Source organism: Anabrus simplex, chromosome 1 (genome assembly GCF_040414725.1).
Source record: "Anabrus simplex isolate iqAnaSimp1 chromosome 1, ASM4041472v1, whole genome shotgun sequence".
Taxonomy (NCBI): Eukaryota; Metazoa; Arthropoda; class Insecta; order Orthoptera; family Tettigoniidae; genus Anabrus; species Anabrus simplex.
In genome coordinates, this window is record NC_090265.1 from 837,699,911 (window position 1) to 837,726,122 (window position 26,212).

The 26,212-nt window shown below is 38.8% G+C and overlaps 1 protein-coding gene across 1 annotated transcript; it reads right to left on the reverse strand.

Moving 5' to 3' along the window:
• Nucleotides 1-1,626: 1,626 nt before the first annotated feature.
• On the reverse strand, nucleotides 1,627-18,592 carry LOC136857600 (UPAR/Ly6 domain-containing protein crok). Its single transcript, XM_067136384.2, has 3 exons — nucleotides 18,419-18,592; nucleotides 17,732-17,917; nucleotides 1,627-9,996 (listed from the first exon to the last, which is right to left on the reverse strand). Exons 1-3 carry the CDS (start codon nucleotides 18,483-18,485, stop codon nucleotides 9,773-9,775), a joined length of 477 nt encoding a protein of 158 aa, XP_066992485.1. The 5' UTR covers nucleotides 18,486-18,592; the 3' UTR covers nucleotides 1,627-9,772.
• Nucleotides 18,593-26,212: the final 7,620 nt, after the last annotated feature.

Below are 26,212 nucleotides of genomic sequence, written 5' to 3' on the forward strand. Positions count from 1 at the left end.
GACGGATACACGACGCTCTTATCCAACATGAGTTTTGGGAATACAGCTGGGCTTTCGGGGTAGTCACACACGTAAGAGGCCCACCTCCGAATAGCACACACATCAAGAATTTTGTATCGGTCTACAACTAACCCTCAAAAAAGAATAAAAAGTAAAGAGGGGACTGATGGCCACATGACCCTTTTAGTTGCCTTCTACGACAGACAGGGATTACCTGTGGATGTATTCAACCCCTCCTATCCACAGGGGATCCAACACATACCAAACCACAATCCGTGTCCGGGCCTTCGTCGCCCCTTATGACAGGCAGGGGATACCGGGGGTGTATTCTACATCTGCATCCCCCACCCACAGTGGGTTATTCCTATAATTACCGGGTCAAATGCACTGCTAAAGTCAAGAAGATTTAGTAGTATTGCCTGATGTCCATCCATTGCATACTGTATGACATTTGGGACCTTGAATAAGGTAGTGGTGGTGCTATGGCACTTTTTGACTGTAAATGGTCAAGTAAGGAATATTTGTGAAGTTAATCGGTTAATTGGCGATGGATGTTCGTTTAAAGAGTTTGGAAAGAGTTGAAAGTATATAGACAGGCTGATAGGTGAACTGCAGGAGACTTTTTTATTGGTACTGGATTTAGGATGGGATTTTTCCATTTTTTCCATATCCTTGGATATGTTCCAGAAATGAGGCAGAAATAAAGTATGTCAGAATTTACAGCGCAAGTAACATCCAGAATACTTTTAATGATAATGATGGGAAATTCTAGTCTTGAGTAAATAAGGCAAATAGAAGAGAACATGATTAGTCAAGGAGTTTGGGAGCTTTCCTCCTCTTCTTCCTCCTCCTCCGTCTGGCCTTTCTACTAATTGTCTGGGATCAGCAGTAAATATGGACAAACAGGCTTTCTGATACCAACCATAAGTGATGGGGTGTGTTCGCTATTGGGCATTTCTGTGGTGGTTGTGTTGTACATAAATGAAGATATTCAGTATATTAACACAAACACAAATGTCCAGCCCCAAGCTAGGGGAATTAACCAAATGTAATTAAAATCCCCACCTCGATTGGGAATCAATCCCAAGGCCCTCTGAACCAAAGGCCACTACGCAGTTTGTTCAGTCACAGAGTCACTGTTTAGGGATTTTCCTCCTGTGCTCAAATCCCGTAGCAATAAGTTGGCATTTATGAGTACTTAATTGAGAGATCTAGGAGCAGCAGATTCATTAACATGATAAACAACCATGTGTTAGACGTTCCAGCACTACAGCGTCCAGGACCTCCAGTTACTCAAAAAATGTTACATACAATACATTTTTATTATTACTGCTACTACAGGAATTATGTATAGTGGAGCAGGAAAAGCTTTGAGCTCCTGAAAGGAACATTCTTCCTAAATGAAGCCTTTCAGGGTAGACCTTGAATTAATCTGATAGTGTTCTTGAAGAACATGAAAAACGTCTCTATACTGAAAATGTTAACTAGTTTGTTACACAATTCCTTTGATCTTGGATTAAGTTCAGGAGAAATCTTATCAAAAAAGATACCTTTTAAAAAATGACACCATAATAATAAAATACTGATAAAGAACATGTCTTTTTAAGAACAAATAAAGAGTCAAAATTAAATAATAACATTTTATTTATAAAACAATTGTACACAAATTGTACTTTGGCAGTAAAAATAACCATACAATATAAGAAATACAGAGTCAAAAAATTATAAAATGCACTGAAATAGAATTTCTGTAAGAAGACTAAACATACAAAAGATTAAATTCTCTCACCACATTAAACAGAAGCACGGCTATCTTAGAGAAATGGTAATATCACGATGGAATGGACGGAGCTTCATCACAAACATTCACCTGAAAACTTGTATACAAAACTGGTGCTTCTTCAATATCGACCCATATAAAATATTCATTGTTCTGTGCTAAATATATAAAATAGCAATGCTTATGCTCAGATATATACAATCAAAAACAAATTGTTACTCTACTGCTGATCTGGACTTCTAGTATCCAGTGAGCTGTCTCCAATGAGAAGACTAAGAAATATGTGCAGCTCAAGTTAACACATACTGTAATTAAAAGTGCCTTTAATTGTAAATTATGCTCATAATCTTAAATTTGCTACAAAGTACACTGGAATAGATAAGTATCATGCCTGTACAGTAATTTGAAACAGTATTAACCAAAAATGGTAAAATGTGAAGCAAAATTTATAATGGAATAATTTGGACATTCACAGCAAAATACAAAGTTGTCTACAGAGTCAAGATAACTTTGTGCCATTTTGTGTGATATTGGGGATGCAACTTTGTATCATACACATAAACCAGCCTTTGAGCTGAATACTCAACAAACATATATTAACCCATTGGTGCTGACTTACGGAACAGTTTCGTACATCGGTATTTTGAACCAAAAGCAGACATACAGAACGGTTCTGTCCGAATATTCAAAGGTTTGTAGTTTGCATGACAGACAGGAGATGGCTCTTGATGTATTTACAATGTATTTCCAATAGAACACAGAGCATGTTATTTGAGAATGCACCCATGCAAGTCTAAGGAATAATATAAAAAAAACAAATATTGAAATACATTACATCATAAACAAACATAACAGCTAGTAAAATAGATATTTCAATATGGTAGAAAGCAACTCTTAATGATGATTCTACGCTGGATTTGGATGATGACTGAAGAAAAGGACTGTAGTCATAATTATAATTTAAATGATAGTAGTGACATTAGCGATGCTGAAAGTGATGACATTACTGGACATCTGTACAAACATGGACTGAAGCATGGAAATGGATACGTGATGCAAACACACTCCAGGTTGTCGCATTTACCTGCACTCCTAGTGTCAAACCTATTATTTTAAGATGATTAGGGAATAATCCTAGTGTTTTGGAACTATAATTTCCATAATGTAATTTTTCTACAAATAAATATAATTTTTTTGGCCAAGTAAGATGAAAATTTACTAAGGTGCTAATGGGGTAATTAAAACAATTTAAAGACTTCAACAGACACCAAAACTTAAAGCAATGGGCTTATGTCATGGGAATTTGAATTCAGGACAGCATATCAGCATTCACTGAGTACAATATGAATGAAGGTCTCCATGCTTATTTGGCACTTTTAAGCATAAACTAAAATAGAATATGCAGATGATGATTAGTTGGAAATGACAATATCTCATTGCATGAAGTTTTGTAACTAAAAATGGATTCTAAATCTTCCTTTCAGGCTGAATTCAGATAATATGCAAAATAATGGCAGCTGTGCTACATATTTTTAAAAATATCAAAGTCTGAGACATGTACTGAAATGAATTGGTTTGGAGCTGTCTTGTAGGTTACATGATGTTTCTGGAAAATGAATCATATTTCTTCATCTTCATACACTTACTATGCATTAATAAGGAACATTGTTAAATTTTAATACAATATTTGTATTAATTGGAAAAAATTTGCAACACAAATAAGATGACCATTTAACTTTCCAGATTTTACCAAAAATATCATAAATGCAAGTTTCCTGTACACAACACTGAAAATAGAAAGTTTAGATCAGTAACCATAGCAAAAAAAAATAAAATTGGTTTTCACAATTACAGTAGAAGCAAAATGATAATTTCCACTGTCCACAGATGTCAAGATGAAAGCGGTCCCAAAGTATTTTTTGCTAAATTTTTAATGATTTTAAGGATGGCAGCAACCAGTAAGAATGTCTGGAAAAATTCCAGAAAACTTTTCACGAGTTCTGCTCCTTAGTATTTCAGGCAAGTTTGTAGAATTTGGACAAGAAGTGCACTGGATACCTTGCAACAACTGTCACAGTCAAAAACATTTGTTGAATAGAATCCATGGTGAAGAACAAGTCACAAATGCTAACAGCAAAGTAGAGGAGCCTGACCAACATTTGCAACAGGTCTTATACAAATAATACAAATACTGCACCTTGTATGTACAACCCTAGTCCCATTACTCTACAGGGTCAGGTATGAAGCGAGATTAATCTTCAGTGAGTTTTTATGACCAGATGCCCTTCCTGACATCAACCTCATCAGAGGAGTTAATGAGATGAAATGAATGATGTGATATATGACAGTAGGAAGGGAGAGGGTGAAACCCGGTGCCGCCACATGGCCTACTCCTGTCGAACAGCACCAAGGGGTCTGCTCAAGGCTTAACGTCTCCATCCGACGAACAAATCGCCATCAACTGCGTCATTTGCGTCCCCTCCATGTGAGCACCTTGGAGAGGTTTGGAATTTAATCCAGGCTTTTGGCATGCAATCTAGTGATTAGAAATTGTATACACCACCTCCCCTACCCTGCCGGCCAACATTTTGATGATGAACATTTTTTCGACCAATGGGACTTGAAATGGCTAACCACGGTGTCAGACTATACAGACTTCAATGCCTTAAAGATCACGGCCACCAGGTGGGCACAAATACTGCATCTTCATGTGTGAAAAAAAAGTTTTATCTAATGGTCACATTGCCTTATTCAACAACTTCAAAGAAGTGCAAAAGGGCATAATGACAGAATGTTGCCAGGAAATGGCCCGCCATTTTCACAGTCATCTCATCATCATCATCTGCAGTTTCCAGATGTTGGCCGGGTCTGTTTGGAACATAAGACTCTCCATCTCCTATTGTCTTCCCACCACTTCTCCCTAGTCACTCTTACCCAGTCCTCTCCTCTTCTCTGTACACAAACTTCCACTTCTTTTATTCAACTGTCTCTTGGTCTTCCTCTTGGCCGTTTACCTGTTATCTCCATTTCGTGCATCCTCCTCGGTCACACCATTTTCACAGTACAATCTCATAATGTGTCAATAAGGAGTGTCCTAAGGAGTTATAAAAGATCAATAAGACCAAGAAACAAAACGGAGTCATTGAATTGGTCCTTCATAATGATTTCTCTCAGGATCAAGTACTGCCAGTTTCTTCTCTGCAAGAGTCCATTTTGCAACTATTACACTTCGGTGAAGGGAGTTGCAAATGAGTGTTGGTTGTAGCTGCATCATGAAATGAACAGATGCATCTTGATCAACAACCTCATATTGACTGTCACACCACACTGAATTGAAAACAGAATCAGGAGTGCAACAGGTGAACCATCCACTATAAGGTTCAGGTGACTTTGCACCAGATTTTCTTATTTTTGACAGTACAGAAAGCTGAAGGCTATCTTCTTAGTAACGTTTTTCATCCTCATAGATGTAAAGGTCCCCCATGGGCATCAATTTGAAAGTCCTGCACCAGGCCTCTCCATAGATCACTATCTTAGTGCCAGAGTTGCTGTGAGCAATCCTCAAAAAATGAACGGAACTTGCCAGCATTACTCTGAGAAATGCTTTGTTTCTTTATTCTTTGATAGGCTTCTAGACCGAAAATGGTGCCTAATTTTGGCATGACCATTAAAACAGAGTTCAAGCTACAATGTTTTGACATTCTTTTGTCTTCTATCGATCATCTCAAGCGATATATGAAGTTCCTTAAGTTATTTACGAGCGGCTCATAAAAGCATGGCATCGAAGTGTATGACGAATGCTGTAAGAGAGGAGGAAATTAAATAACTAATGATTCCAGAAACTGTTGTGGAGCCTGTACAGGATTGTCGTGGTCACCATTCCTTTCTTCCCAGTCACTATTTTTTTTTTTTTGCTACTTGCTTTACGTCACACCGACACAGATAGGTCTTTTGGCGACGATGGGACAGGGAAGGGCTAGGAGTGGTAAGGAAGCGGCCGTGGCCTTAATTAAGGTACAGCCCCAGCATTTGCCTGGTGTGAAAATGGGAAACCACGGAAAACCACCCAGTCACTATTAGTATCAATATCATCACTATCACTTGTTTGGTTACATACAGTCACATTCCATGCGAGTAATTCATTGTCTAAGGCGAAATTGGCACTTGATTCGTCACTGTCCACGAAGTCCGAGAGGTCACCACCTGACTCATCAGTTGTTAGCTACATGGCTGTTTATATTCACCGTTATAATTTTGTGTTTACTTGTGTGATTATCATTGTTAGCGTATTTTTTCAATATGCTAGATTTTAGAATTTAGGATTTTTGACACCCTTGCAGATATTTTTAGAACAAACAGAATGTGTTTCTTCGTTCTAGTATTATGTATGTGTGTTCAGTTTTACTCCATTTGTAAGTGTGTGGCAACAGGAATAATAAAATTTTCCAACTTTTATTTTCCTGAATAAATTATATTAATTAATTAGTAAAGTAAGGAATCAATTTCATAATGATATGAAACGATCCTGAATTTAGATGAATATGTTTTGCATTCCCTGATTAAGTTTTGCTTTCATATCTTTAAAAACAGAGGAGTTAATTTCCTTTTTCTGAAAGTTTACATTTTCCATTAAAATGCCTGGCATATTTAGACCTTACCTTTACATTTTTGCCTGGCATTAAAAGGGTTAAGTTACTTAAATCTGGAAAAATTAAATGATAACCTAATCGTCGCAGTACTCTTCATAAGAATTTCAGACTTTAGCATTTAAAAGCAACTAACAATTGGGTCTAGTACAATTTTGCACAAAAATTTCAGTTTACTGCAATATTAATACTATTATGAAGCACAACTGACAATGTGACAAGTAAGATGAAATAACAAGTAAAATACATTCTAGACTTCTTAGATGTAACTCACCAATAAAGTATATAGTATACAGTCAAAGCAGTTTACAAGACTATTTTAAACTTCATACAGGAATTTATGTCAGTGCTGTTCCTTAGACAGTCTACGCAAACAATAATCAATTGCTATGATAGATGATCAGAAGTGCTAAAAATGGAGAGACTACTAAGCAAACAGAGTAAACATGAAAGATGAATGTTTATGTACAGTTTAACAGGAATCTTCAGAAAGAAAACAAAAGTGGAACAACTGGGTGAAAATATCAGATAAAATGGAGAAGCTTGTTCAATCTGAGTTCTATAAACTGAACAGAAAGAAAAGTGAACAGCTCATGAAAGTAGTTACTATACTGGTAAAATGAGGTGAAAGTGATTGATACGAGTGTCACATTGTAGTGAAAAAGTCACTTTCACATTCCTTAATTATGGGACAGTAAAAACTCATGGTACCATAAATTTCTTATAAGCACATAAATTACTTATGACAGAAGAATGTGAATATTTTGGTAACATTAAAAAAGACATTTTAAATTATGAATATCAACAGCTCAGATGTCAAAACTTTTCTTTCAACACCCTCTTTCCAGAATTAAGAAAAAAAAAAGTAACACTATCTGGCAAGGCACAAATAACAAAAGTAAAATTACTGCTATTTCCTTTCTGATTATCAGTTTTAATTCAATATAAGCACTTCATGATGGTACTGATGTAATAGGAGCAAAGTAAGTAGGTGATTGAATTAAAATATTCTGTATATTTCAGATCAGATTCGTCCACTATACACCTTATTTAAGCTTGAAGAAATCTAGGTGGAGGTAAAAGTTTTACATTACATCTTGTACGACTAACTGAACAGACAAACAGTAAGTTCCAAAAATAATCACGTGAGGTTATTACTAGCCTGGTGCAGCCCTTGTAAGGCAGACCCTCTGATAGGGGAGGGTAGCGTCTGCCATGCATGGAAAATTGTGTGTTATTGTGGTGGAGGACAGTGTTGTGTGTGGTATATGAGTTGCAGGGATGTTGCGGACAGCACAACACCAGTTCCTGAGCTAAGGGCATTAACCATTTAAGACTAAAATCCCTGATATGGTTGGGAATCAAACCTGGGGCCCTCTGAATCGAAGCCCATAATGCAACTATGGCCATTATTCAGCCAGAGAACCTCATAATCTCAAGTTAATAATAATATATATTTAGATTTCTGTATATGCCTGCAGCAAAGGACTACAGTATTACCGAATGCTGCAGTACAAATATTTGTTACTCTGTGATGTCTACAGGGACAGCAGCACCAAAAGCAAAGACAGATTTCATAACAAAGCCTTCATAGACATCCAGGGAAGAGGACAAGGGAGATATAAACTTTCATAATTTTATGCAGGAGGACATGAATTACAATTCTGCTATGCCTTTGTTATTTAGTGATGAAGCAACACTTCATTTGAATAGTAATGTACATACACACAATATTCAGATAATGAGCAATTGAAAACCATATGTATAAATTGCAAACACGCCTCCGTGGCTCAGCCTCTCACCGCTGGGTTCTGTGGTTCAAATGCTGGTCACTCCATGTGAGATTTGTTCTGGACAAAGCGGAAGTGGGATAGGTTTTTCTCCGGGTTTCTCTGTCATATTTCATTCCAGCAACACTGTCCAATATCATTTCATTTGTCATTCATTAATCATTGCCCCAGAGAAGCGTGACAGGCTTCAAAAACCGGCACAATTCCTATCCTCGCCGCTAGATGGGGCCTTCATTCATTCCATTCCTGATCCGGTCGAATGACTGGAAACAGGCTGTGGATTTTCATTTTCATGTATAAATTGCACACAAGTCAAGTTCAGAGAAATTAAGATTTTCCATTCTAAGCTTTATGGTCCTTTCATTTCACTGTATGGATGAAAAGTATGTCAACAGAGGTCTTAAATGTTTCAATACTTATGACATGAAATATCCACTATTTTCGCTGCCCTTCGAAAACAGCCCCCACCCATGATCAAACCCAGAATTTTGGAAGCATAAGCCTGACATTCTACCTCTGATCCACTGTGACAGCTAATATGCTAGGTTTGTCATTTTCTCAATGAACTGTTACCTCATCATTAGATTGGCTGCAATGGACCCCACAGAATTTGCAAAAGGTTATATAATATTTTTACACAATACATATCTTTCCTTTTGGAATTTACATAAAAAATGCTGTATACATACTACTATTTCCAACAAGTTAATCAGAAATCTTATTGTTACTGATACAGAGTCTGAAACCATTGACATTCTGGTCAGTAGTAGCAAGGAATTTTATTTTACTTGCATTTTTAAGGGATACAGTAATAAGAAACTTTATGAATTTCCTCATATGCTAATTCAATATCTATCACCCTTGCCTTACCAAGACAGAACGTGTCAAAAATCAACTGCCTGATTTGAATACAGTATTATGGCATATGCTCCAGCTCTTAACATGTGGTTGTTAATTCCCTGGTTACTTTCACAATCATGAGTTGTTCTTTTCTTCATTCAGTCTATGCAAAGACTGTATTATTTTATAAACTGTACACCTTTAACAATCAACATTAATTCAGTTATGTTCTTTCCATTAGCGGTACACATTTGTTGCCAGTTGATGTTCTATTTATGTCAAATGTTCAGAATAAAGTTGTTACCCATTTCTTTAAGAGTGTAATAAAAACTCTTTGAAGAAACAACACTGACAAAATACTACCAAATACGACCACTGGAAATAGAGTAAGACGACAGAGAGACCAGCCCGAAGTTTGTAATGCTGGTATCATAGAAGTTTAAAAGGAGTCGATAACAATGATTTCATTAAGGCCTGTAAGAAAATGGAATGTTATAAAGTGAACATGTTAATCCTAGTGGAATTCATTATAAAAAGGAACATATTAAAATATTCCTTGAATCACAAGATAAAAGAGTCAGAGTATAAAATGTTGCTACTCAAATTCATTTCACTAAAATATCAGAATTTTCATACCACCTTTCACTTTCCAGTTCTCTGACTGCCATTAAAATATACTCTCAAAATATCCATCTATATTAATAATACTCCAGTTATTATTGGACATGTGCAAGTCCAAATCTTAGAACAGCAAGAACTGCAACAAGGATGAGTGCAAAGTGTGGCTGAACAAAAGATGATCCATTACAACCATCTTCAGAGCAATAACACTCCTCCCAGTAAACACCATTCTCAAACACACCCCAATTGCAAACTCCCGTCACTCCAGTATTGGCAACTGACGCACATCGGCGAACAACCTGTCGCCATCTACCATCCCCTGAAATAAATAAAAGAAGTGAACAATCAAGAACATGCAAAAGCATATCTAGGCCTATACAGGCCACTGAAAATCTTGGAGCATAAAATAATATCCAAGCTGAAAAATCACTTATTTACACCTACACAGAGCACACACAAACAGCAACCAATTGTTAGGAAATTTTGATAAATAAATAAATGTTATGTTCAAGCATATTGGTACTACGAGAAAATCAATAGCTGAACATTGGTATGCTGTCTTCATTCAGTACATAATATAGCATGTGGACTGAGTGTAGGGGTTGGCAAAATGTTACAATCACATCACTAGGGATATCACAGATTAAAAATGCATTTGCACATTCATACATACATACATACATACATACATACATACATACATAATAGACTGTTAGACTTTCAGTGTTCAGTCTGCAACCCTCTGTGAATTGAATAAGTGCTTCCACAATCCTCTATTTGTAACCAGCTGTGCGGCCTCTTTTACTTAAGTATCCTTGGTCTCCTTCTATTTCTCTAGCTACATTTTTAGTGGAATTTCCAGAGACAATCTGTTTGAATTCTGTAAACTTTACAATTTTCTACCATTACTTCAATCTGCTTAGCCTAACATTCATTAGAATTATACTATTTTGATTTTCACTTCTTAGTTTTAACATTCATCTTTAGTTTTAACAAATATAGTAGTTATCTGGATTGTAATTTATGATTGGTTGTACAAATATTGTTCTGTGTAAATCAGACACCACTGTAATAAACGAACAACAGAAGGGATTGCTGTTCCACTCATTGCAATTAATTAACACTGGCTGTGTCATATGGTGTAGGAATTGTTTAACAGTGCTCTGACAATCTCGAGCATTTTGTTAACTTTACAAGTTTCGGATCAAAACATACAATCTCTTTAATGACGTACACAATCTAGAGTACCTCTGGAGATCACTTGCTAGGACAATTTTCAGGTATTTCCTGGGAGAGATTAGTGTGTGCCCATCCTGGCTAGTGACAAAAAAGACATTGGTCTAACTTGTCAGGCAGGTTTAGCAAAGAGCCTTTTTAAGTGTAGCTACACTTCTGAGGCCAATGAGGGAACATTGGCCTAATAATTTTTTTTACAACTTGCTTTATGTCGCATTGACAGATAGGTCTTATGGCGACAATGGGATAGGAAAGGGCCAGGAGTGGGAAGAAAGCGGTCATGGCCTAAATTAACGAATGGCATAATAATAATAATAATAATAATAATTACTGTTTACAACTTTTTGCTGTTTCACTGTTGGTTAACAAAATATATATCCGTGCTGAACTGCAGGAGTGACGCTATGCTGAATTCATTACTATCAGTCATTAGCAGTGTTCCTTCATTGGCCTATTTTTGAAAATGTTGGTAAAATTATATTTTACAAGTAGAGTTACGAGGAAAAGTTCCCACATCCTCTGTTATACATTACAACCGGCAGGACAATACTGATCTACCAAAATCTCTCCTGCCCTCACTTCTGACATGTACAAGTCAAAACATGACTTCATGTATTGTTCTTTAACCCCATTCACATCTTAGCATGTGAACCAACTGGAGATGTAAACGCGTCACCAGAGACCTTGCAGCATCAAAATGGTACTGAGTGACGAAATGGGTTATAGGTAGTAGGAACGATCAAAGGAAGGTACATTGGATGGAACTGTGAAGAATAAAGTTTAGGAAAAAAAAAAAAGCAGACATCTCCACATGGGCCAGCTTGGAGGGTTGGAAAGTAAAGGCTTCCACTATTCGTAACCTTGGCACTTGGTGGGGTAGAGTGCTCAGTTCTACGCCCAGCCAAGTTGGCTGTGCGGTTAGAGGCACGCGGATGTGAGCTTGCATCTGGGAGATAGTGGGCTCGAATCCCACTGTTGGCAGCCCTGAAAATGAAAATAGTTTTCCGTGGTTTCCCATTTTCACACCAGGCAAATGTTGGGGCTATACCTTAATTAAGGCCACGGCCGTTTCCTTCCAACTCCTAGGCCTTTCTTATCCCATCGTTGCCATAAGACCTATCTGTGTCGGTGCGACGTAAAGCCACTAGCAAAAAAAAAAAAAATAATAAAAATCTATGCCCAGCTGTCTTTGCCCCCCGGAATTGGCCTGGTAAATAAAGTTTAGAGGCAATACCTTATAACTTAAATCAAATGGAGTAAGGTAAGTTAGAGAGTAATGGACTATTCATTTCTATACAAGGTATAGACACCTGAGAAGAGAAGCTTAGATCTGAATTTAAAGGTAAAAAGCAGCTTGAAGTAGAAAATGCCACTGTTAAATATGGATAAAAATTTATGCAGATGCACTGTTTAGCTACTGAGGCTGGCAGAAGAAAACTGCTTGGGATAATAGACTAACCTCCCCTGTGAACCATGTGACCTTGCTGTGGTGGCGAGGCTTGCGCGTCCCAATGAAGTACATAACCGAGCCGTAGGTGCAACCATATTGAATGAGTATTTGTCAAGATTCCAGACTAACGAATGGTTCATCGAAAGGGGGGTAGCAGGCTTTCGGAAGTTGCAAGGGCAGTAGTCTGGATGATTGACTAATATGGACTTGTAATAATATTTACAAGGGTAGCCCAGAAACAAATGCACCATATTTTTTCCTTCAATGATTATTTATTGAACACAATGAAACTTATAGACAAGAAGGAATATTTCTTCTACACTCCCTATTTTTCCATGTAATCTCCTTCCCGTTCTATGGTTTCCTCCAATGAGATACTAGGGCGTGTATGCCCTGTCGGTACCATGCCTTGTTTTGTTCACGAAGCCATTTCTTCACTGTGTGAATCACCTCTTCGTCACTCTCAAAGTCTCTCCCATGAATGGCATTCTTAAATGGCCCAAACAAGTGGAAGTCTGAGGGAGCTAGGTCAGGGCTATAGGTTAGATGGGGTAACACTGTCCAACCCTGTTTCGAGATGTGTTCCGAGGTCCTCAAACTTGAGTGAGGGCGTGTTACCATGTTGAAGCAAACAATCACCTGGGTTGTTATGGCATCCAAGTTGCTGGAGCGCTTCTTGAGTTTAGTTAATGTGTTCACATATGCCTCAGAATTAATGGTGGTGTCTCTTGGCATCACATCAAAGAGTATGGCACCATCACAGTGTTCATGACCTTACCAGTGGAAGCAGTTGCTTTGAATTTTTTCTTCTATGGAGAGTCAGGATGGTGCGATTCCATCGACTGCCGTTTTGTTTCGGGCTAAAAATAATGAACTCAGGTTTCATCACCTGTCATAATCTGGGACAAGAAGGCTTCCCCCTCAGCTTCAAAACGTTCCAGCAACTGAGAAGAATTTTTTTTTTGTTCTGACAGTTTTGAGTTCCTTTGTAAGACGGCGCAGAACCCATCGTGAAAACTATTTTGTCCACTGACAATTAACACCCACACTTCCTTAGCAGACCGAGAGCTCCCGCGCCAACTGCCGAGTCATTCTACGTCAGTCCTCACGAATGAGCACATCAGCACGTTGCATCTTGTCAGGTGTGACAGCCATGGCTGGTCTCCCCGACCACTGCAAATCCTGGAGCTCTGCCGAACCGCTTTCAGATTGCCTCACCCTCTGTGCCCAGCAACTAAACGTACTTCTGTCGACTGCTGATGCTCCATATACTGCACATAAACGTTTGCGAATGTTTCCAACTATTTCTTGCTCCACAGTGATAAATTCAATGACGACACGCTGCTTGTAACGTACATCACTTACAGATGCCATGTTGAACCATTGCTGCAAGTGCGTTATCTGTCGGATGAAACTGAAACTTTGGGTGTGCACTCTGAAAACTTCAAAGAATTCATATCTGAAGTATCACATTTGAACATTAGTGATCGCAAGAATTCCGGGTGGAAAGGAAAACAGATAACGTTTGGGCATAGATTTTGGTCAACCCCAAGGATGAAGGAGAAGTAAGCGAGGCAACATCACATGCATACCTGCCAACTTTTGAAAAGGGCTATCAGCAAAACTCACGTGCAACGAAAAATCTAAGGATTTTCGACATACCCCTGGGCCACCTTCATAACATGGTTTAGCTGTGTTGATAATGCTACACTGCTGAAAGCAATGAGAAACTACAGTTCGTAACTAACTCCCGAGGACATGTATTTCTGCGGACTGAGGAACGATGTGAGTCAGGGAGGAAACCCGCTATTGTGAGTGCAAGGATAAATGGACCTGTGTTAACGTTCACTGTTGTATCATCCTGCTGTTGAATACTGTTTAGCTCTTTAGTTGTTCGCTGCATGTGACTGAATTACTGGACTGTTTGTGGAGTCAAACGAACGAACAGTTCTCGTGTGTCGAGTGGCCTGTAGCCCTGTGTTCAGATCCAGCGGTCTACACACAGCTGCTGTATGAGGTGACTGGACTTGGGGAAGTGAAAGTAAGGGTTAAGCGTACCCCAGGTAGAGCAATCGACTGGACCGTCTGCTGCGCTACAAGGAAGAGCACTTTGTAAATATGCAGTAATTAGCAAGTGTGGCCATTCATAGCTGATTTGTGTGTGTGAACATATGTGTGTGTGCATTTAGTGGGTCATCCTGAAATAAATTAGAGTAATGAAGCAGACTGAGTTTTATTTGTAACATTATTTTATCTGAGTTTGCAGAAGATCTGGAGAAACTGCTGAATGGTATGGACACAGTCTTGGAGAAGGAGTACAGGATAAAAATAAATAACTCCACAATAGCAGTAATGGAGTGCAGTCAATGGTAGTTGCGTGATGCAGGAAATATTAGATTAGGAAATGTATTAACCCCTATGCACCCGTAAGCTGACTGGTATGCGCTCGAGCGACTGGGTCAGGACTCCACAAGCGGACTGATATGCCAGGATGCAAGGTCGCATATTGGAAACATTTGTGACATCTGTTGGCTTTTTCTGGAAACATTTCTAATTGAAATCTATTCTTGGTGTCTCAAAGTGTCACCAGAGTGCTTGGTATGCTTCTTTGGCAAAGAGAACTGATTAAAATATCGATCGAGAAATCTGTATTCTGTTGTTGACAAGATGGTTGAGAAGGAAGTTGCTTGCTCGTGCGATATGCTCAATAATAGCAAAATTCAAAGCATATTTGATGTTTTAGGCTCTGATTTCAGCAGTATTAGTGAGGAATAAGTTATTAGTGATCCTGGGCACGAATGAACACGAAATGTATCAGCAGAGATCTTTCGTGTAGTAATATAGTATGACATGGAATGCCGAATGAACTTTCTCCCACCCATCAAGATCCCATTACGACTGCCGGATTTGAACCTACGATCTTGTTACCTGGATGTGAACACTTCACCACTGATCCTCAGACTGAATCTTAATAATAATACACCGAGTGAGACATACGGCTGTAAGTTTGTATTTGGGATATAGGTTCGAATCTCATCATTCGCTTACTCATGATTTGTTTCCCATTAGTTCCTTATTTCCAAATCAGGCAAATGTTAGGCTCGTGTCGTATAATTAAGGCCATACCACACACTAAAGAACTTCCGAGGTGAGATAAGTTCATGAAAAATTAAGATTTCAAAGGGATTTTGTGTGTGTTATATTTCTGTATTGTTCTGTTTTTTGTGTCATGAGCAATAGTGTGGAATTTCTCAATAATATAAAACAGGTCCCCTCATCGATCACCCACTATACTGTTTTAACCGAAAGCTTGCAACACCCAGGTTGCATACTAAAAAGTTGGTGGATTCCTAGCAATGTCAGAGCAAAGGGCGAGTGGCTGCATATGGGTTAAAGGAAATAGATGAAAACTGTTACTTGGATAGAATAACTAATAAATGCAACTAGCATAAGCAAGGAAGGCCTTTGTTAAAAAAAAAAAGAATTTTCTTGTTTCGAACATTGCTATAGGAATCAGATGTTTCTGAAGACTTTCGTCTGGAGCATGGCAATGTATGAAAGTGAAATATGGATGATAACTAGCTCAGAAAGAAAGAGAATGGAAGGTTTTGAAATGTGGTCTTACAGAAGGCTGTTGAAGGTGAGATGGATAGATGAAAATTATGAATGAAGAGGTACTAAATTGAATTGGTGAGAGGAGAATGATTTGGCAAAATGTGACCAGAAGAGGTAGAATGACAGGACACATCTTAAGACACCCAGGACTTGTTCACTTGGTTTTTGAGGGAAGTGCAATCCGTAAAAATGGTAGGGGATGACTGAGGTATGAATATGACAAAGAGATTAGAGTAGATAGTAATTACACAGAAATGAAATGGGTTAGTATAGGATAGGGTGGCACAGACAACTCCATCAAACCAGTTTAGGGAATGATGACCCAAACAACAACAGATTAAAATTAAAATGCATGCTTGTAGCCTACCCCAGATACTTTACAATGTTAAATTATAATGATATTGCATTCTTTTGCAACTCCTCAGCACCCTAAAATGATCTCTGAAGTTGGGATTACTAACCTCTCAAAGAAGGCCTACTTTCTGACTAGCAATACAAAATCAAGAATGAGAGAGTGATGAATAGTCAATGGTGGTGGTATTTTGTACTTTCTCCCAAGAATACAACTGTCTTTGCAAACCTGGCAAACAGTAACTTATGATTAGAGACCAGATTTTTAGGCAGTAATAGGTTAGAATGGAAAATTACTGAACCGAGTAACAAATATACACTACAATGTTCTCCCTAGGACTTTTTTGATGGGCCCTGCCAATTTTACAGACCGCCCGGCTAAAATAACCTAGGTAATTGCTAGTTACATAATATTCATACATATTTGAATCACTGGGTGCTCCAAATTAAAATATACACACTATAAAACTGCTTATTTACATGATAAATCTTCATTATCGTCAGCGTAATCACCTCAATTACATCGAAGGTTAAATGTTTAGCTTGACTGTCACGTTGTATAGTGCTCAAGCAGTGTCTGGATTAACGTGGAATTGCACGCGAGCATTCGCGGCTTCCCATTTCCACACTAGGCAAATGCCGGGCTCTGTACCTTAATTAAGGCCACGGCCACTTCCATCCCACTCCTAGCCCCTTCCTGTCCCATCTTCGCCATAAGACCTATCTGTGTCAGTGCGATGTAAAGCAACTTGTTATAAAAAAAATTAACGAGAAGTATGACACTAGAAGTTCAAAATACTCTGTTATGTCTTGTTTGTGATAATAACACTTCTTCTTCCTCTGCTTTTCCCACATCGGTGGGGTCACGGGTGCAAACTGTGTCGCACATGGGGATTTGGCCATTTTTCACGGCCGGATGCCCTTCCTGGCGCCAACCCTATATGGAGGGATAATTCGTGATAACAACACTAAAATAGCCATATTTTGCAGTTAATGTTTACCAGTCTGATATTATCGTTAATACCTTGAGGGGAATAAATTGAAATTTTAGCATAATCATTTTTTATGTAGTATTCCCCGCCTGGCTACTCATTCCTGCCACCCGGCTGAAGAAAATTTCTGGGGAGAACACTGCACTAGCCTGCACAATGGTTATGGTATGAGATTTTCATAAACTTTAGGGGTGTAGCGTATCACAACCCGTAGTATTTATGTTACTCTCACTTCATTACAGAAGAGCGGGCTGCATGACACTTCCTACTAACCAAATTAGATTGCAGTTTAACCTCCTGCCTAAAAATCCGGGGTCTACTTATGATAATAATAATAATAATAATAATAATAATAATAACAAGCAACTGATAGATAAGGTTAACACAGATATCACTGAGGAAAAACCTACATATGAATCCTTTTGGTCCTTGCTGAACAATCTTCATACAGAACGTTCCTGGAGTATGAGACTCGTCGCTATTACATTCGACGGGTATATGCTGGCTCTTGTCGAATTTACTGTAGGCACCGCAACTGTCTTCTCCCTTTTTTGCTTCATTACCAGAAGAACACTGGTAGCAACGGACGGATTCTCCTAAGGAACCAAGGTGTATATAAGAAACACTGAGCATAATATGTCAACCAACATTCATGATGATGCTTGTTGTTAAAAGGGGTCTAACATCCAAGTCCCCTGTCAACATTCACGAAACTTGATTAACGGAAACTTCTATATTTCATTTGTATATATGTATACATTTCATTTCCTTGTTGGACTATACTAAAAATAAATGGAAAACTAAATCATCTGATACAAATTTGTGTGTTTCACCTAAATACACATATTCCCTTTCAAGGATAACTTAACCTCAAAATCTTCATATCTATAATGTTTTATGCTATTTTCGATTAGGTAACATTCTCATGCGGTGTGCAATCAACTAGAGAAACTCAGTCAACGTAATATTCTCCTTATCACAACTAGAAACATAAAAACACGATTATTCTATGATCAGCTGAATTAAAAAGAGAATTGCACGCACATGAAGTTAATATAAAACAACGGTCACAACGAAATGTTGTGTTGTAAACCTACCTGTGGAAACTAATAATAAAATACCCACTACAACACAACCTATATATAACATATTAAGATTTCTCATGTTTTTAACAGAACATTACTTGTCAGCATTAGACACCTCCCATTTATTTAACAACAACTCGCTGAATTCTGGGTAGAAGGGCAGTTGAGCCGGTTAGTCTGCGAGCCTCAAGCAACAGGTGGTTGGGTTATGGATTGGGCTAGCCTGGTATACACCTGACTCACTTTCATGACGTAAGCAGTCACGCCCACGAATGTGAGCCGTAGCAGAATAATGGCGGGTAAAATAAACTAACATTTTCATTGTCGCATTTAAGAAAGGAAGTGTGCTTGTAAACCATTTTATGGCTATTCAAACTTTTATTAAAAAATGAAAGCAAACAAAACAAACATTAATATGACAACAATAACACAGCTACAGAACTATTTAATAACAATAACAAACTTCCTCTTCAGAAAGTGAAAAAGACTCAAAACATGTCAATTTCAAGTTCAACATTTACGGGCATTTCATTATATAGTGAAGCCTCTTTCTTTTACTTGAACTACTTCTTCTTTGTGGTGTTCAATCAATAGTTTGGTTGGCAGCAGCTCTCCATTTTTCTTTTCTCTCCGATTTCCTATTCGTTTCCTCATAATGCCTGCACCTTGCATCTTTCAGAATCTGGTTCAAATACCTCAACTGAGGTCTTCCCTTGGTTCTTCTCCATTCCATTTATCCTTGAACTGTTGGTTTTAGGAGCCCTTTATGTCTTATTAGGTGTCCAATAAGTTGCATTTTTCTTTATGCGGTGCAATTCCACATCTTCCTCATTTCTCCTACTCTGAAAAATACCCTTGATTGTTATTCTGTCAAGCCATTTACTTTTCATAATTCGTGCATAGCACAATATCTCGAATGACTTTAACCTCCATTCTTCCTCAGTTCCCATAGTCCACGTTCACAACCATATAAAACGTATTCTTTTAGAAGCCTTTTCACCAAGCAAGTGGCCGTGCTGTTAGGGGAGCATAGCTATGAGCTTACATTTGGGAGATAGCGGGTTCGAACCCCACTGTCGATAGCCCTGAAGATGGTTTTCCATTTTAACACCAGGCAAATGCTGGGACTGTACCGGTACCTTAATTAAGGCCACAGCTGCTTCCTTCCCTATCACATCATCACCATAAGACCTATCTGTGTTGGTGCAATGTAAAGCAAATTGTAAAAAAATAAAAAGAAGCCTTTTCCTAATCTTAATACTGAGACTGTGAGAGTGAAATATATATATATTTTTTTGTTGAAGGCACTTTTGCTTGCTTGATACTATTCCGTACTTCTGCTTCACTCCGTCCATGCCTGCTGATCCTGTTTCCCAGGTAAAGAAAAGAAAAAATTTCTTCAAGCACTTCGTTGCCTATCTTGATTTGTATCCTAGCTTTCCCATCTTTATCACAAGCCATTAATTTCATCTTGGTTTTGTTTTCATATTGTATCCTTTTTTCCATAACCTCATCTATTTTTAACAGCATGGTTTTAAGGTAGTTTTCACTTTTAGTTTAACTGAACACATAATAAATAACCGAAAATTGATCTTTTAGAGGGGTGGTCATCTTGAAGGGAATATTAAACTATTAACTCAAGGATGACAAGATGAAGTAAGACCCTGGAAGACAAGCGACATGAGCACTAGTTTCATCAGCTGATGTGATAGAGAGAGCAGGGCAAGTAAAGAAGAGAAGACTGTGAAGGTGCTGTTGTCAGCATAGCAAAGCTTAACATCCATATCTCTGTACAGTACAACACTGCATACAACAGCCAGCAGCACTGGCTATTTCGCCTGGTTCATGCCAGTACCCACCTTGGTGTTTCCAAGTGGTATGCAGTGAGAGACAGCATGGAGTTAGTGTGCTTCAATGCAGGATGAACAGAAATGTCCCCTGTAACAGGTGGGAGAGCACCAACCTGTAGTCACTGTTCGGCAACATTAGTCAAACTTCACTTTTATCAGCTTGTGAGAGGACATTTCCCTACATAGATTAGAAGGCTATTTTCTTGCACGACTAGGGACAGAAGGGCAAGATGGAGTTTTCCTATGCATTATTTGTAGGGTTTCAATTGGAGTAGCCAACCTATACTACTACTACTGTACATCACAATATTCCACAAACTGCTTGCCGGACGATTTTGTGTCAAAGTCTATCCAACCATCCATGAAGAAAAAAATTGACTACTGGTATACGTAGATTCAAGGGAGCCTCCGTGGCTCAGGCAGCAGCGCACCGACCTCTCTCCGCTGGATACCTTGGTTCAAATCCTGGTCACTCCATGTGAGATTTGTGCTGGACAAAGCGAAGGCAGGACAGGTTTTTCTCCAGGTACTCTGGTTTTCCCTGTCATCTTTCATTCCAGCAACACTCTCCATTAACATTTCATTTGTCAGTCATTTATCATTGCCCTAGAGGAGTGCGACAGGCTTTGGCAGCCGGCCCATTTCCTATCCTCGCCGCTAGATGGGGGCTTCATTCATTCCATTCCTGACTGGAAACAGACTGAGAATTTTCATACCTAGATTCAAAGCAAATTTGAGGGATTTTTTTCCTGCAACATTGTTCCACTTATAAGTAATATCTTAGCATGTGCTCAATTGAACCATGCAAAAACAGCATTCTTTACTTCTTTGTATGACTGCCACCACCTTTTCTTAATGTCTTTATTCAAATTTTCTTCCTATTCCTTGAAGTAATCGTTAGAGCTAGGAATTTTAGGTGCTGCACCTAAATTCATTTTTGCTATTAAAATGTCCAGATTAGCTTGTCTTGCAAAGAAAACATAAAATGAACACCCCTAACTGTGTTGTAGTTGCACCTTTTCCCACTTGTTTAATACTTTTTGGCACCTTTGCTGCATTTTATTTGTACAGAAATTAAACAAGAAAATCCAAACATTTTGTCTGTAAAGCTTGGTTCTTTGCAGTTCCTCAATTCCTCAGTTCGCGCTAGGGTCTAGGCTGTCTATACTGTACTAATCGAGAGCGTAAGTACATACCTAGTGATTGTTGAACTATTTAGTTTGCCACACTTCAGCAGCTGCTCATCTGCCGGCCTTGTTAGTATTATGTAGGTGACAGTTCGGAATATGCTTTGACTGTGTGGTGTCTGCAATTGTCCTATGTTGCCAGTATGAGTATCAAATATTCTGAAACCGGGCGAGATTTTTGTGCAGTTAGGGATGCGCAGATATGAGGTTGCATCTGGTAGATAGTGGGTTCGAATCCCACAGTCAGCAGCCCTGAAGATGGTTTTCCGTGGTTTCTCATTTTCACACCAGGCAAATGATGGGGCTGTACCTTAATCAAGGCCACAGTCGCTACCTTCCAACTCCTAGGCCTTTCCTATCCCATCGTTGCCATAAGACCTATCTGTGCCGGTGCGACGTAAAGCCACTAGAAAAAAAAAATGCTGAAACAGAAAATGAATGCAGAGAAAATACACAATAGTACTAAACAGTTTAGTGAAGATGGTATTCAGAGGGACGGGTCTGTTCTGAGGTGCAATGTTTGTGACGTATCAAGAACAATTGATAAAAAAACCCACCAATGTAATCAAGTTATGCAGCATATAGCTAGAGCAAAACATGTCAAGAATAAAGAACTACAATGTAGAAAGGGTGGAGTGTGAAAACAATAATTCATTAGCGAGGCAATGGCTCCTTCAATTCAAGAAATAATTATCTTTTTTTTTTACTGAAACAGCAAAGACATTTGTAGCACTTGGAATTTCTCTTCCCAAGTTTTTTTTTTTTTTTTTTGCTATGGGCTTTACGTCACACCGACACAGATAGGTCTTATGGCAACGATGGGATAGGAAAGGCCTAGGAATTGGAAGGAAGCGGCCGTGGCCTTAATTAAGGTACAGCCCCAGCATTTACCTGGTGTGAAAATGGGAAACCACGGAAAACAATTTTCAGGGCTGCCGATAGTGGGATTCGAACCTACTATCTCCCGGATGCAAGCTCACAGCCGCGCGCCTCTACACGCACGGCCAACTCGCCCAGTCTTTCCAAGTTTAACAACCCTATTATGAAAATGTATATGCAGAAATATACTGGGAAGTCTGTTCCAGATGAGAGCACAGTATGAAAATCATATCTTCAGCCGCTGTAATGAAGAAAAATGACGATAGATCAGGCAAGTAATACATGAAAATTCAGTATACAGTATATTTTCTACTTGTGACAGTGACAAGCAAAGCAGATACATTCTTGACATTTTAATAGCAGCCTTAAATGGACAGCAAGTGAAACCAATGCTGTTAAAAATGTACTTTCTTAATTAAACCAATACCAGCATGATGTAAACTTTTAATTATGCATGTATTGTGATCTGAAGGAATACAATATGATCAGGTGTGGCTAGTACTTATGGACCAAGCATTTTACAAGTTATCAGCATTTGCCAACCTGAAACCTATGCACTTTAATGTAAAGCATCTGACCTGCATTGCATACATTGTATCAAGTTTGTGAAGTACTAAATAATGAATATTCATATGCAAATACATTTCTGTTTTTTTTTTTTTGCTAGGGGCTTTACGTCGCACCGACACAGATAGGTCTTATGGCGACGATGGGATAGGAAAGGCTTAGGAGTTGGAAGGAAGCGGCCGTGGCCTTAATTAAGGTACAGCCCCAGCATTTGCCTGGTGTGAAAATGGGAAACCACGGAAAACCATCTTCAGGGCTGCCGATAGTGGGATTCGAACCTACTATCTCCCGGATGCAAGCTCACAGCCGCGCGCCTCTACGCGCACGGCCAACTCGCCCGGTATACATTTCTGTCTACTGGGCGAGTTGGCCATGCGGTTAGGGGCGCACAGCTGTGAGCTTGCATCTGGGGGATAGTGGATTCGAACCCCAATGTCAGCAGCCTCGAAGATGGTTTTCTGTGGTTTCCCATTTTCACATCAGGCAAATGCTGGGACTGTACCTTAATTTAAGGCCATGGCTGCTTCCTTCCCACTCCTAGGCTTTTCCTGCCCCACCGTCACTATAAGACTTATCTGTGTCAGTGCGACATAAAAAAATGTCTGTCTTGCATTAAGAGGTTACCAAAGGCTCCTACTACAAAACAAACATATGTTGAAAATAGAGGACATCCTCTTACAACTTCCACAATTCTTACTAGATGCGGTACTTGAGTAAAGGCTGCAGTGTTTATTTGTAATCATTTTAAGGCTATATGAAATTTCTTAAATAGGCTGTTGTGATGGATGTGAAGCAAACACTGGAGGGTATTGCAAAGCAGATACTAGAACAGAGCTTAGACAAAAACCCTGATGTTAAGGATATTGCAACAAATAGGCATTTAATATCAACTGCAAACGAAATATGCACTTCTTGTGTCTGTTGACGTTGAACACACCTTTTCTACATATAAGTATTTACTTAGTGACCCTCCAGCCAGTGCAACCTCACTGAAAATAACATTGAAATGTTAAATGTTATCTGTTTTGACAGTTTTCTGGACATGTGATTTTAATAACATTGCATTCTGGGAAATTTTTGTATCCTTATAAATGAAGTAAAACTGGTTTTGGTAATGTTTGTATGAATATTTACATTTACAATTTGCACCTTTTCGACTAAATTAAAGCACCTTTTTAACCGAATCAAGCATTATTTTGTAGATTTTGTAAATCTCATACCATCATTTAGTGCGGAATTAATTTTCAATACTGACCAATCCGGATTTGATGATGAAATGAATACGAAAGACACCCGGTAGTCAGAGGTACCAAGAGAGTATAGTATGAGCAACGAACATCAGCGCCCTAACACATTCGTATACAATTATGTTTACTGTCAGTCTGGATGGCAATTTGGCTGGGAAGTTATTTATTGTGCTGCGAAAAATTGGAGGTAGTCTGCCTCCAATGATTCTGTCGCGTGTCAGGGACCTAGCAACGGTAGTAGGGAATGTTTAAGTCACGGCAAGCAAGAGTGGGAAAATGGGCTTACCAGAATTACAGCTATGGTATGAACACTGCTTTTGGCTCATAGCTGGTGAAAATAACTTGCTGTTGCTTGACTCCTGGTCTTCCTATAAAAATCATACTGTGTTAGAGACAACCATCCCTACTCGAAAATGTGTGATATGCTATTTATACCACCTGGAACCACGGGACGAATTCATCCTCTGGATGTCTGTTTTTTTCGTGTCTACAAAACATACTAATGCACCATCTGCAGCTATGCCATAAAAGATAGCCAGTTTCACAATAAACTGCATGACAGACTGGCTCATATTCGGTTGCATGCCATCACTTTCCATCAGTTCTCATCATCACATTATATCAATATGATTATCTATGCATTCTGTAAGAGTGGATACCTAGCTGATCGTCCTGAACAACTTATAACTCCCAAGGTGTTCGCCTTTGATCTTCCTGGCGCTAACTTTAGTGATCATTGTGGCGCATCATTTTTCATTCGGTGCTCATGGTGCAAGTCATAGGTTAGTTCTGAACATTTTGTGAATGTCGATGAAATTCATTTTGTGGGGTGTAACATATGCATTCCATAGAAGGTTGATCTCTGCACCGCCCAGACACTCATTTGCTATATATATATATATTTTTTGTTATTAGCTTTACGTCGCACCGACATAGATAGGTCTTATGGTGAAGATGGGACAGGAAAGGGCTAGGACTGGGAAGGAAGTGGCCGTGGCGTTAATTAAGGTACAGCCCCAGCATTTGCCTGGTGTGAAAATGGGAAACTACGGAAAACCATCTTCAGGGCTGCCGACAGTGGGGTTCGAGCCCACTATCTCCCGAATACTGGATACTGGCTGCACTTAAGCGACTGCAGCTATCGAGCTCGGTCACACACATTTCCTGTCACCCTCCTATGCACATGGTGCGACATTAGTTGTTTCCTGTTGCAATTGTTACTACAGCACTTTCAAATGCCTCTTACTAGACATCGCACCTGCAACCCGGCATTTGTGAGGGTTCCTTGTGAGATCTTCCTTTATCATTCTCTGTTATTACAGAAATTTGTTCTTCCACTGGAAGAACATCCATTCTTCTACTTGACATGACAATGCTCTTGCTGCTCTCTAGTAACAGAGAGAATCAGACATACCAAGAATAGTGTATGTATTCATTTGTCTTACATCATTCTGCGCTGGACAAAAATAATTGGGAATATAGGCAGTTGGCTTAAGTGGGAAGAGAGGGTCACTGGAGAAGTTCCACTATATCATGGTTTTAAAATAAACTAAATCTTTATTTAAAAAGTCACATTTGTTGTTACTACTATAACAATTATATTTAACTTTCAATAGTAAGCCTTACCTTAGAAATTAGTTATATATTAATGACCTTCCAATCTTTCGAATTGATTTTCGTTCTCCAAACAGGAAGAAAAAAATTAAAATTGAAACTGAACTGGATGATTAACATACATTTTATAGAATCTACCAACAGTCAGTTTTTTTTCTGGCGTTGATTGAGCAACGGCCATACCATGTTGGATACACAGGTTCTTGTCTGATCACTGCAGTTTAGCAACACTGGACATGGTCAGTGCTTGGATGGGTGACTGCTTGGGAATACCACATACCGTTGGCTCATTTCCCTTTCCACCTCCAGTTAGCACTATTAGCTGTCATCCTCAGGGGCCTGGGTTCGATTTGCAGTACTGTCAGAAATTCAGAAAGGCAGGAGGGCTGGTATGTGGTTATAATAATAGAAGCAGCATACTTTCTTAATGTATAAACATAAATATGTATACATTTCTAAATA

Excerpts from the sequence above, each read along its gene's own strand:
- LOC136857600 (XM_067136384.2), bottom strand. The coding sequence starts at position 18,485 with ATGAGAAATCTTAATATGTTATATATAGGTTGTGTTGTAGTGGGTATT. Across the intron at positions 17,918-18,418 it reads TTTATTATTAGTTTCCACAG|GAGAATCCGTCCGTTGCTAC; the intron begins GTAGGTTTACAA and ends TTGGTTCCTTAG. Across the intron at positions 9,997-17,731 it reads AGGACCAAAAGGATTCATAT|GGGATGGTAGATGGCGACAG; the intron begins GTAGGTTTTTCC and ends TATTTATTTCAG.